Source organism: Pseudopodoces humilis, chromosome 6, assembly GCF_049639895.1.
Source record: "Pseudopodoces humilis isolate 2021_Gansu_Grassland_sample_001 chromosome 6, ASM4963989v1, whole genome shotgun sequence".
Taxonomy (NCBI): Eukaryota; Metazoa; Chordata; class Aves; order Passeriformes; family Paridae; genus Pseudopodoces; species Pseudopodoces humilis.
This window is the reverse complement of record NC_142205.1, coordinates 64,113,325-64,127,065: the sequence shown is the minus strand read 5'-3', so window position 1 is coordinate 64,127,065 and position 13,741 is coordinate 64,113,325. Positions and strand designations below refer to the sequence as shown.

The following is a 13,741-nucleotide window of genomic DNA, read 5'->3' as shown; positions in this document are numbered from 1 at the left end:
ACGTTGTAGCTGGCCTTTAGTGTGTTCTGCATTAGTTAACCCTCAAACTGAAATTTTCATTTTCAGGCTTGTCAGCTGAAAGAAATGTGTACTGCTGATTTTGTAAGAATGCAATAAAAATGATGCATTCTGAAAAACAAAAAACAAAAACAAATGGAAAAAAAGAAAATAAGATTGTGGAGAAGAAATTACTGTTGCATACAAACACATAAGCAATTTTTATAAAAAGATAATTTAAGAAAGGAAACAAATAGGAATTTTACTAAGGATGATAACAAAATTATTCACTTATAGTGAATTGCAAAGAATGTGAATTTGGTACTACAGCATGTATGCAATTAGAATAAATTGTTGACAGAGAATTTGGAAATATTCTTAGGGAATATGCTCTGTGCTGTAAGTTTGACATACATCAGGAGTAATTTGGGAGTTATTTAATAGGCCTTAACACAACACATAATTATAAGAACTCTTGCAAAATTCAGTATTCTGACTTTAGTGGTGATGTCATGCATTATCTTTAGTGTTTTCAGGTAGATAATATGGTTATAATAGTACAGAAAGACAAAGAAGCTTTATTCCCACAGTATCTTCTGGAAAAATGGTCTTTTGTGTTTTTATGGTACATTATAGAATATAGCTTAGTACTTTTCTCTGCTGAGTTGTAGTAACTAAAAAGCATTGTTTCAGTAGTAAATAATCAGAACCAGAGATAAATCAAATCTGACATCTAGTATGCCGCTGGGCTGTTGCTGGGGGTGGAAAAGAAAATTCTCTGCATTTAGAACAGAAAATCAAATGCACATAAAAGTATCTTGTGTGCAACAGAACATTGATGACAAAATCCAGGGCTTGATTCAAAAGTCAATCCTTCTTAGTTATGTGCTTGATGTAAAGTACATGTTGATTAAGGTCACTGCTTAAATGAACTGGGAATTGGGTAGTTGCTCTTAAGAACTGAAAAGCTTTTTTTTTTGTTTTTTCTTTCTTTTCCAGAGGATTAGCTAAGTCCAGGTAGCATATAAATCTCAGAGCACCCATTAGCACCAGAGAAACATTATTCCTGTGGCTGTCATGATGTGTCAGCATTTGTATCAGGCATCTCACTTGCCATGTTAAAATGCATGTTCCAAACATTGAAAATACCTAAATACCTTTTAAGTATGTGTTTTCCCATCTCAAAGCTAAAAGAAGTAGCAATACATGTAAGTCAGCAATTTGGTCAAAATTTTTTTTTAAAAAAAATAATTATAATCTCTTGTTGGTCTAGAGCATGATGGTCAAATTTGAAAGGTGGCAGTTTTTACTTAAGTGCAAAGGACAAACCTCTCTCCCCCTTTTCCTGGAGCAGGTAACACTATTTGTCAGGTTTACTGCATTATGGTCAGTGCAGTATCCAGCACTGTCAAATTTTGGCATGGTTGGGAACCCTCCTTCCTTGAACTGATTTAAATGAATATAGACATGGAAATGTATGCACTTAATGAAAGGAGAAAGAAAAGCACAGTATATGTGGTTACATAGTTTTCTTTATACAAAAGACAGGGGATTTTTTGCATAATCATATTTGTTTCAGAAGTAAGGATATACTCTCAAAGGAAGGGAAGATTTTAATGGCCTGTGGAGATTATTTATTTAGCTAAAATCAAGCCTGTTTCCAGAAAAGTTTCAGTGCAGCAATAAAAACTTTTGCATTTTGGCCTACTTTAATTTATTCACAGCCTGAAGACCCGATGCTCACAATTGGTTTTCTTGTTTCACATGAAATCTGGGTAATTGTACCCATCAGTCCAAATGCTGTTGGTTTATTTTAGAAACAATATTTATATCTTGGATTTTGCAGATGCCAGAAGGAACATCTCAGCCATACTGAATGCCATATTGTTATTAGGGGCAAATTCTACCCTGGGGCAGCTGACAGGCTCACGTGCAGGAGCTTCTCCTGCCTTGCCTGTCTTGTCACTTGCCAGAATTCGACAGGCAGAACGTGGTCTCATTCTCACCTAACACCTTTAGTGGCCATCAGGACCCTTCAGACACATTCCTAAAGCACACAAACAGTGATTACCAAAACCAGCACTCACTGGCATTACAGGGGATTTGATCTTATTTAATTATTTTTCTATATTTTCAAGTACAAAAGTAAGTATGTTACATCTTCCATTTTTTTTCCCCAATTATTTGATATAATGCAGAGTTAAAAACCCACATTAATTATGTAAAATGAAACATGGGCATCTGGAATGCAAGGTGTTTTATTCCAAGAGTTCTCTACAGAATATATAGATTTGAAGAAAAAAAATCTCTTCACTAAAGCCCTGAAAGCAAAGAAAAAAGTTCCCTGTAAGCTAATTCATGAGGAGAAGGTATATGAGTAAAATGCTATATTTGTGTACCAAAGTTTATTGGCCTGGATAAGACACTCTCTTTTTATAATGCCATTAATGGAATATTCATAAAAGATTATTAGTGATGCTTTAGCAAACTTCTTTAAGTAATAGTTCATTTTTAAAAGAAAAGACTTTATGGATTGCAGAATATACTGAATTGACACTTGCAGTGACTGGAATGCTTTTTTATCCACAGAACATGGGTGGCAGCAGAGTAATCCCCATCCTACATCCCCCAGCCCCAGCCCCAGCCGTGTGTCTCACCCTTTACCTGGATGCACCACTACGAAGGGTGAGGGAGCTATGGTAGTTTACTCTGCAATCCCGTTCACTTGTTGACCTCTTTCCAAAAAAACATAGTTGCTGATATCTGAACTTGAGCTCCAAGCTAACTGGGACAGCCAGGTTATTTCTGACAGAATACAATCTACTGCTTAGGTCTTGCTCTCTATTCACCTGGGCTGAGTTAGAGCAGGAGGGCTGAACTTGCAGTCTGGTTGGTTGGTTGGTAACTAGAATTATCCATTTCTGGCTCTGGTGAAGCTAATGGGACTTAGTGAAGAGCCATGTTTCATGCTACAGTAAAAATGTAGACTGCAAGGCAAACCATCAAAATATAAAGGGCAGTTAAAATTAACAATGCAAATTTAAAACCAGCCTTGCCATAATGCATATGTGGTAATTAACTCCTTTTTAAATTATTGCTCACTGCAAGTGAAGCCAGAATAGCTGGGCTGTTTCTGAGTGAAATGCAGGAAGTTACAGCATCCTGTGTTCCTTCATCACAGAGCTGTGCTCTGTGGGGAAGGCTTGATGTGGGTGGCGTGGTGAGGCACACAGTTTGTACAGGGGACCCACAAGAGAAGACAGTGAGTTGAGTGCTTGCACAAAAGCCCATATGTGAAAGCCTATGTGGAGACAAATATTCCTTGGATATGGTCTGAACTTAAAGAATGTAGATATGAAACAAGATAAGAGTTTATATAGTGGCTTTACCCCGGTTCTGCTGTTGCAGAGGTTTTTTGATTTAAAAGAAAGGGGTTTAGGACATCTTCCTCCTAAGTGAAGTGGGATCAGGAATATATCTGTAACAGCAACAGCATGCCTGGTGTTTGATATTCTTTGGAAATTTTATCATCCAGCAGTTCCTTTGGATCTTTAGGCTGTTGGCACTTCTGGGGGGACTCAGCAGTTGTTCTGTTAAGAGCAGAAGTAATTCTGCGGGAGTTTATGCAGCTCTCAAATATAGTCCAGGGGGAAAATGACAAGTTATAAAAGATACAGGATGTGTTTTCTTTTGCTGCTTGGGTTGCCAGCTGTGGAGGGAAGCACTGTGCCCCTTCTCTGTCCCCTTTAGATTAGCTACCACTGCTAAGCAGGAGCAATATTTGATGCGGGGAGTTTGAAGGTGCTCAAAGCAGAGGGAATCTCTTCTAGGCTTTTCCATAAGAGGAAATGCTCCTGCCTGTACTCATAAAGCAGTAGTCCAGCATCAAGTTTGGATGCAACAGGGTGATTCACAACAGGGTGAAAGGAAGATTTACTAAAGAGACAAGGGCTTTACAGCATTTTCTGTTCATTTCAGATCCATGAGCTAGGAATATTTACTTCATACTTTACTTTCTCTTTCCTGTTTATTATGTTGGTGTTTTTAATTTACTTTTCTGTTCAACTACCACTGATATCTTTATACATTGTCTCTTACCAGTCTACACAGAATTAGCTCACTGTGGATGGGAGGCTTATTAGGGTATATTCAGCAACAAAGGAATACTAATATTTTTTTTTCAGGTCTTTATTTTATTTTATTTTATTTTATCTTATTTTATTTTATTTTATTTTATTTTATTTTATTTTATTTTGTTTTGTTTTGTTTTGTTTTGTTTTATTTTATCCCATACAAATTTTATGCATTAAGTACTCTTTCTGTAGCACTCAAAAACTTTGTTGTTCTGGGAAGGAGCAGTACAGCACAAATCCTGTACCATAAGAATTTTAATTGTAATGCTTGTGAATCTTTAATCATCTTGTTCACCTGAAATAATATTAGAATATAAGTAAAATCAGTATAATTACATTATCAGAGTTATGAAACTGCTTTTTATTAAAGCCTTTTTTTCTGACTACCCATACTCACACAGACTTGAAGCTTCCCTGTGTACTAGTTTTGAGAGTTTGGAACAGGTGATAAAATAGGGATGAAAGAGAGAGCTGTGATCTCAGAGGAGATATTAGGCACCAGAAATTATGGTGTTCTTGTTCCAGCTCTTACACTGACTGTGATACTTCCATTTCTATAGCACTTGCCATCTCTGGATCTCAAAGTGGATTATAAAGAATAGTGATTTAAACCTTCCTGCACCTCTAGGAGATAGGTAAGCAATATTATTTCCATTTTACAGATGGAGAAATTGTGATACAGAGAGGCTTAGTGTTTATTATTTAAAAGTTTATTTATGAACACACATGCATGCACACACACAGAACCAGAAACAGATGTCAGAACTTTCATTGCTCTCTTTTTTAAGTTGAGTCCATCCTCCTTTCCATTTAACCTCTCTGATTTATATTCCCCATCTGTAAAAAGACGGAAACTGATAGAGACATGGAGAGATTTGCTTGCACATAAATTTCTGTGCAGAACCAGAAAAAAAGCCAAACGAACACGGAGCACAAAAGTTGCTTTTAAAATCCAATGCTTTTTATGTGTTAGCAGAGGATATTTTAAGATTTGCTACAATTTTTGTAGGTGTGGAGAGTTGCAGTAGCTTTGCAACTTAATGCATAATATTTAGTTATTGCTATAACAGGGCTTGATTGTTTTGTTGTATAAGCATGTTAACTGGAGATTAAAAATTTCAAAATGCATCAATTTACACGGCAAAAGGCCAAACACAGCCAGTGACTCAATCTCTGCATTATCTGAAAGACGGTACCACATCAGCACCACCAAGGCACTGTGTCAGATGGGAGTGGGGTAGTGGTGCTGCAATAAAAGTAGTGATTGCCCCACCTGCATCTCTGTTTATCCCAGCAAATATGTCTGTGTCTGTAGTGCAGCACAAGTTCCTCTGTGGCAGACACCAGTCTAGATAACTATGCCTCAGTATTTACTGAGAGAACTGAAATTATGACTGAACTTTGGGAAAAAAGTTTTAAAGGTCCAATATAAGTCTTGTTATTTTTACTACTATTACTGGAATGATTGTTTCTTGTAATATTAAAAAAGATACTTTAAAAGGTATCTAGTTACTGGGTTAATCTTATCATATACTGCATGAAAACATCATGATCTCATTATTTGTAAAAACATTGTTTAAAAAACATCTTGCAGAAGCTTTTAAAAATTCTTTCTAATTCTGCTACTAATTTGCTACATAACTGAAACATTGAAAACCTCATCTATTAGATGTTTTAATTTTAGCAACACATCTCACAATTTTCCTTATGTTGAACAGATAGCTTATACAGAAATGTTTTTCACATTTTTCTGTGTGCATCCAGTAGCATAGGCAGGCAAGATTAGACAAACATACAACATCCACAGTAACATTTTCCTGTAAGTAATCTAACTTCCCTGTGATGCAGTACCCAGATTTCATACCTTTACTAGTGAATATATAGGAAATAAGTATGGTTAATGTATATATTTATGTTAAATGGAACGGAGACTGGATGTGTTTATGTGTCACCACACAAGCATCAACCTGTACATGTTTCAAGGATTCATTTGAAAGATTCCTTTTTGTTTCAGTTGTAAAACTTCATGCAGAGAAGCAGACTGAATTTCAGGTAGGGATTTAGTTGATTTAAACACCTGATTTTATTACTACAATCTTTACCAGATAATAATGGTGCTGATGCTAATTATAATACTTGAGCAAGTGAGTTAGTTCATTGTTTTAATGCGTGACAGAAATCAGAATTTAACCTAGGGTATTCCTGAATGCTAGTATATATCATTTGCTACTTTTGCTCCCAATTACAGTTAAAATAGCCAGTGTCTTGAGGTAATATAGCTACTGCAGCTGTTGGATTAGGATATGGCTTTGCTAATGCATTGACCGTCTTCATCCGTGTTACATGAGTTAATTTTCAGCCTGACAGTAAATGCTGAAATTTGAATTGTTGCACTAATGCACCATTTTTTCATCTGTCAAACCAGACTGAAGGGTCGTTTTGTGATGAGGATAATGGTTCACTTTGAAAGAGAAGGAAAACTAGCTTCTGAATTTTAGGGGGAATTCTAGATCTTGCTTTAAAAAACAAGCTGAACTAGGGAAAAATTAGCCTGTGTAATTTTAGTAATGCTTCACCTGTAAGACTGAATATTTGTTTTATCCTTATACTGATTCTGTACAGGCACACTGGAATATTTGCCATGTTAGGCAGACTAATAAAACAGCCTATGAAATTTGGTTTTCAAGCTATCAAGCCTCAAAAAGAGGCTTTCTCTGAAAAGTGAATCACCATTAAACTGTTTGCTATAAAGGGAATTTCCTGTGTCAGTTTGTGGCAAGTTTTGATTGTTTCTCTACACCCTAAGAAATCCTAAACCTAAGAACTGTTGGAGACTGATTTTTTTTTATTTTTGTTCCTCTCAGAAGTGTTTTTCTTTCTTTCCTGCAGCACGGAAAAGGATATGCTAGTCACTTCTACAGGACTTACCTGAAGCAGCATGATTTGCACAAAAGAAAGTCGACCAACAAAAAGCATCAGCTTTCAACTTCATTATCTTGGCCATCCAGTTCTGTGTAACTGAAGGATTTGTGTGCTGTTGGAGACATCCTGGCCAACAATAGGACCTAATTGCTCTCAGCAGGCCTGAGAAATGAGTTGAAATGTGTAGAACTGTAGAAACTTCAGAGGCAACTGATCTTGCCTCTCTGATCAGTGTGTGCCTGTTTACAGCACTATATATCTTTCTCTCTCCAAAATGTCACTGAGCCCTTTAGATGTTTATATTCACCACAAAAAGCCAATCGTACAGATAAAAGAGATGTGCATTATAAATGCAATATCACTGTTTTAAACTTGACTGTTTTATATTATTTTTGTGTGATCAAGTGTTCCCCAAACTATTCCAACTTTACAAGAGAGATTGTGATCATGTTCTTTTCACCTGTGGGTCATAAAAATGTTGTTAATCTGAAGACCCACAAAATTATCAAAGACATTTCTGTAGTTTATACACCGTGTTGCAAAGTGTTTACTGTACTATTTCAAAGCTTCTAAATAAATATAAAATATATATATATTATATTATATATAATTTTCCGAAAAACGTGGTACAACTTAGTTGATTTTTAAATGGATTCATACAGTCTACACCATACACTAAAGTGAGAAGATAATTCAGGGTTCCTAAGCTATCCTTGCTAAAAACAAAAATAAAATAAATCTTTAGTAGTACTTCCCCAGAATTCGTATTTTGGTCAATCCTGTTTTTCTTGTTTAAAAGAAAAGAAAAAAGCTGTAAGCAACAACATTTTGTCTGAAAAGTTGTAAGGAATTTTCAATGCCAAAGATGCAGCTGTCAATATTACCCGAATGAGCGCTATGTACTATCAGAGGTATAAATCACTCTCCATTATTTTGGTTATGTTTCTATGGTTTTTAATTTGGAATCACAAAATCTTTTATAAGGCTCTATAAATTCACCTGTATATGTTGTTAAAAAGAACACTGGGTGTCTGTACATTTTGCAATGTAAGATATAATGTAAGTGAAGTTAAATATTTTAAGAAAATCATCCCAAGCTCATAAATATGTATACATACATACATAAATACATACACACACACACACACAAACACCCACACATCTCTCTTTAACATAGTTTTGTGAAACTATACAAATGTATTGCCTAAAAATATTTCTCTTGTGGCTAGGAATAGTTGTTGATAGAATTCAAATTACAAAGGCAAAGTATATGCCAGACTCTTTTATCACAAAGGAGATTTCCAATTAGGAACATGGCACATTCTCAGCTGACCCCTGTCCCATTGGAGTTAAAATGGTGTTGGTCACCATCTTTGCTGGGAAAAGGATTAAGCCCTTGCATATAATCTTTATGTTCTGTAATAATTCTGTGGTCTGAAACAGTATCTTAGAGCGTTTCTTTTCTATGAAATATTGAAAAAAGTAAAATTTCAAAAGTAAAGTTTAAAACTACTTTCATGTCCATGGAGTTTAAGTACCATTTACTAAATGTAAAAAATCTAGTAAATTTTTTTCTTTTTTTTTTTTTTCTTTTTGTGCTGTGATTTTTTTCCCTCCACTGTACTTTAGTACATCAAATAACAAAAGCAGATGAGAGCACACCTTGTTGTCGGCCAATGCCTAGCCAAATTCAATCCAATTCTTACTGATGATTCAATATTAAGTAAAACAAGATAAAATGTTTCATTGCTTGCAGTGGGATTTGGATCATGCTGTTATAAAGGAATTCTGTTGTCCCCACCAATGCTGCTATGGGATGAATGTGTGAGATGTCACTGCTGTGTCATAATAGAATTTGGGTTTCTTATTTTTGTTTGTTGGTTCTGGGTTTTTTTTGTTCTTTGTAATGGCATTTCCTATTAGATAGGAGTATGTAAATCACCTGTATGAGAACCACCCTGTTGTGGATCCAAATATATACAGGGAATCAAACATTCCTGATCAAATTCTACGAGTTCGTTGTACACCTAGTGGACTAGGCCCTGAAGCTGTTAATTTAATACTCCAAACAAAAAAATACGTTCATTAAACACTTTAATGTGCGCATCTAGCACGTTTGTATAATGACAAATTGTTTCATGAGATCCTTTTAAAAATGTGTGTTATACAAAACCAAGCCCAAAAATCTCCCAAACAACTTGAATAGCTAGTGATTTAAGCAAATACAACAGTGAAATGTTCCTCCTGCTGTAGGCACCAGACCTTTTAGTTGCCTACAGGCTTCATTTATTTTATGAAGAAAAGCAATGGAATTTGTGACAAATATTTCATTTAGAGGAGACTGCTAGATTCTTGTTTCTGCTTTTAAAGCAAGAAAGTCCTTGCCATTCTTAAACTTGTTTCTAAGTAACTTTTTAATACATATATTGTAATTTATGGTTGTTTCCGGTCTTTGGGAGGAAAAGGAAATGGTTTTACTTTCTATTTCATGAACAGCCAAAGTGTTTCTATTTAATGAAACTCTTCACATTTTGCATGCCATTTTTTTCTGAAAAAAATATTAACTGTATCATGTCCTATCATTCATTCCCAAAACGGAACTCTTTCCATCAAGTGTGATAAGCATACAGATCTGTTAATTTTCTTTATTTTTTATTAAATGTTAAATACCATTAGCATTGGTCCATATATACACAGAAATCCTTCTGAGTTCACTGGGAGAGTCCTAGAGGGAGTCGTGGTAGGATGCAGAACTGTCAAAGGAAAGGAAGAATTGAAGTACTACAGCCTGAGCTCTCGAGATAAAGCTGTAGCTCTCGCTGATTTCCCTTGCTCACTGTGAGTTTTGGTGCACTAACATCTGCTGGCACAAGCCTTGGGACGCATTAAAACCCAGTACACAGCTGCTGTCCTGAGAGAAGGGCAAACTGGGCAGTGCAGAGGCTCAGTTTGTCCTGTTTCTTTGTTTTAGTGGGCACCTGGCCACCTCCCGTTGAAACTGCCTTGTTCAGCATCTCCCATGTATTGCCTCGTGCTGCTGGGTGCCCACCTGCAGGGACAGGTCTGTAAATGCCTTCAAACACCAGCCTGTGTGTGTGCCTCTTCCTCTGCAAAGCACACAAGTGGTGCAAATACTGAAGCACTCTCGTTTGCATATTGGACCCAACAGTGAACTGAAAGTAATCAGGAAATATTTAGGTTGGATATTAAGGGGAAAGACTGATACCCATAAAACTGAGATGAGGAAGGCTTTGGGATCTCCTTCACTGTAGGTTTTCAAGGACAGTTCAAAAAACACCTGTAAGGGATGATATAAGTGTACTTAAACTTGCCTCGGAGAGAAAGCACAGGGAAGGCTCTCAGTCCTGTTGTTCTGTAATGTTCCTGGTGGGGCATGCTAAGCTTTGGAGGAGTTAATCTGTGCACAGCTGTAGGGAAAAGAACGTTCTATCCTTCAATTAGTTCTCTGAAGCAATACTTAATGTTTAAATTTACAATTTATGAGCATAATAGAACAAGCTGCCTGTGAGAATAACTGTTTTTGGAGTAAATTAGAGTTCAAGCAGAGAAGACAGGGTCTTATAAAAGATAACAATATAGAATCAGGTCTGTGAATCCTTATTTTTTTCACTTCCTAATTTAGATGGGTAGCAATAGATTTCTAAGCAGCTTGCCTGTTAAAATTCTTCAAAATCAGACTTTAGTTTCTTCCACATGGATTCTTCCAGAACTTAGAAATTTCACTACTTGAAATAAAGTTCCAATTTTTTTCCAATAAGTTTTTGTTAACATGCCTATAAGGGGAAGGTATTTCCATGAACATACCCTTAAATTACCAGAACAAGGTGTAGTAATTTTTCATTAGTGTTGTTGGAAAATTAGGTGAAATGAAAATACACAGATAAATACAATTTGTAAAGATTCCTGCATTATAGCCTCTGTATAGTTGTGGGGGAGATTACATGTGTGTGTGTGTATAACTTGTTCAAATTCTAGGAAATTGCCACAGGATTTTTTCTTACAGCTATCAGTAAATGTAAACAAAATGGTAGAAAGACATGTTAGGGTACTACAGCACTAGATTTGTTTCTTAGTGTAGAATGGAGTTTTGCACTCAATAATTAAATTCAGCCTCTTCTTCATGCATTATACTCACAACCAAGCACACAACTCATCTTTTTTACTTCCCAAATGTTACCTGCTCATAGAAATGTTTTGGGGGTTTTTTTTCATTATTTTTTAAAGTAGTGTCATTCCTCAGGGTAAAGGGTGGATAAATAGATAGTCTTCCTAGGCTGATAAATTGCAATTGCAATTTTGCAAGGCTGTTAAATATTTGTATGTCTTACCTGGAGAAAGCCGATCATATCCTGCCACTGTTCCATGTTCTAGTCTCGAGTTTATGGCATTTGGATTTGTGAATTAAAACCTATACAAAGGTGTAGGGGCCAAAGTAAGCATCTTTGATATACATTTATTTATTGCAATTTGATCGCAAAAACTTGGCATCAGATGTCCATAAATGGTAGAAAGTTTTTTATTCTATTCTATTTGCAGTAATGTAAAAGACAGGCAGTAGGACTTTATTATAATATTGTGCTATGACAAATTCTGAAACTGTGAGTCAAGTCCTTTGCACTGATCCCTAAAATCAGAGATCAAAGTCTTCTTAAAGAGCTCCTTCATTTTATTTTGTCTCTAAAAAATGGACACATATATATATATAAACAAATATACGCAGTCATTACAATCCATTGTTGAGCATCCGTGTTTTTGTAGATATCCTCGTATGTAAGAAATAAGCAAGAACTAACTTGGACAGTTTTCTTGAACTGAAATTGTTTTTGAATTTGAATTTGTTAATAAAGTTCATTATATTGACAGACATCAAGGAAAATGAGATCTCTGTGGGTGTAGCTCTCCAAAAGGCAAGCGCTTCACTTAGGAAGCATCCTGTCAAAAAGCTGTATAAATGCAACTGCTGGAAATCTTGCTGAGTCAAGATGAAAGATGCTGTGCTAAAGCTTTCTCCTTCACTGTGTCAGCACCAATTAAAGTGTCCTCTGGATGGAAACCACTTTAGGCAAGCAGAAGATAATCAAAAATTGTAAACAGGATTCAGATAATGTTTACCATTCCTGTGGAAGAGAGACTTAGACAATTTGGTGAATATATACTAAAATACTGATCTATATCATATAATATGGAAAAAATAGTTAAGTCAAACATTAAAGAAAAGAGAATGCTTTCAAATACATGCACTTCAAAGATTAAAGCTCATCTGATGCTCAACTTAGAAGCATGTTTTGGTAACTCATCTTTGACTTGCACTAACTCTTGAGAGCAATGTATTGTATGACAAAGCCTTACCACTACATGATAAAGGGAATGTAACCAAACCAACTTTAAGTTTTAGAAGTCTTGGATCCAAACATTTAGGCTGCAAAACTGATCTGTGTTTTGTATGCATCAGAGCCTAATTCCATTAAAGGCAGTGGCCCAAGTTGCAGTGATCTGAAGGAGAGGAAAAGGAAGTCTTCGTTTCCTCCTTTATACATTTTTAAGCAAGAGCAGCCTGCGATAAAATTATTTGACATCAGAAAAAAGGAAACTTCACTGGCTTTGCTTTTAAGAAAGCTACACAATCCAGTATGGAAATTTGGAAGTTTGGACATGGCTATGTGTCAGTGTGAAACAGACATTTCTGATAATTTTGTCTAAAAGCAAAATAACACAAGATGTTAAGTGGTGTAAATGTTTAGGTTTTCTATTAAGACAAAGACAGAAATGCAGTCCTTGAAGGACCGATTCATGTTTTTATTATGCAGAATTTCAGGCAACTAAAAATTCATTGGAACAGAGTCTTACACTGCCCCAGTTGTATATTGAAAACGTGAGCAAAACAAGCAAAGAAAATATCAACCTCAACCTTATGGATGTTTCAAAAGTTTTTCTCTGGAAGGTAACAGACAGATCCTTAGAACAGTATCTCATTCCAGACTTATCTGAAAGATGTTTTCTGTCATCTTTGCTGTTCTAATATACTTGGAGTGTAAAAGCAGTCTCCTGAATGGTTTGCACATTCACCTCAGGGGAGGGAGGGTATTCCCATTTGTTGAGAATAATCTGAAAAAAATATTAGATGAAGCTTGATGTCAAAATTGTCTAGTAATTCCACCCCCATCACTACAGCTTTTCTAACCAGGTATCAGAATAATTTAGGGCTGAAACATTATGGGATACTGATGGAAAAGCAGTAGTGTGGCACTGCTCGTATGTGAAGAAGAAAAAGAGAGGAAGAGAGAGAGAATGTTCTCTGCTCTTCCTAGTCTCACAGACAATTGATACTTAAATAGTTGATACTTAAATAGTGTTTTGTTCAGGATCATAAATATCATGAAAGGAGAAAGATTTCACCATGAGAGCAATACATTTGTTGTGGCTTATGTTATATTAAAAAAAAAAAAAAAAAAGAAGAAGAATGCAAGCAAACATTCTTCTGCTTAACCCCCTGGATATGAGGCTAAATGATGCCCTTGGAGCTCACAGCCATTCAGTTTTTGAGAGAGGCTCTGTTTGATTTATATTCTGGCTGTAAACAAAGAAAGAGAAGGGAGACAGTGTGCTGGAAGTTCAAGATAGGTAATTAATATAATCTAGGGGGAGAATGCAATATGCCTTGTAATAAT

General features: G+C 35.8%; 1 protein-coding gene across 4 annotated transcripts in view; it reads left to right on the top strand.

Moving 5' to 3' along the window:
* Window positions 1-13,741, top strand: part of PCDH10 (protocadherin 10) — a 155,347-nt gene that overhangs the window by 25,334 nt on the left and 116,272 nt on the right. The window contains exons 5-7 of one of the 4 annotated variants that reach the window (XM_088057088.1): window positions 2,587-2,682; window positions 4,691-4,765; window positions 7,020-11,813. The exons of 1 other annotated variant lie outside the window; for it this stretch is intronic. In XM_088057088.1, coding sequence (XP_087913214.1) covers window positions 2,587-2,682; window positions 4,691-4,725 — 131 coding nt within the window. In that variant the 3' untranslated portion in view covers window positions 4,726-4,765; window positions 7,020-11,813. Of the gene's footprint in view, window positions 1-2,586; window positions 2,683-4,690; window positions 4,766-7,019; window positions 11,814-13,741 lie in introns of those variants that run through there. 2 more of the 4 variants (XM_088057089.1, XM_005525546.3) reach the window with 2 other exon arrangements.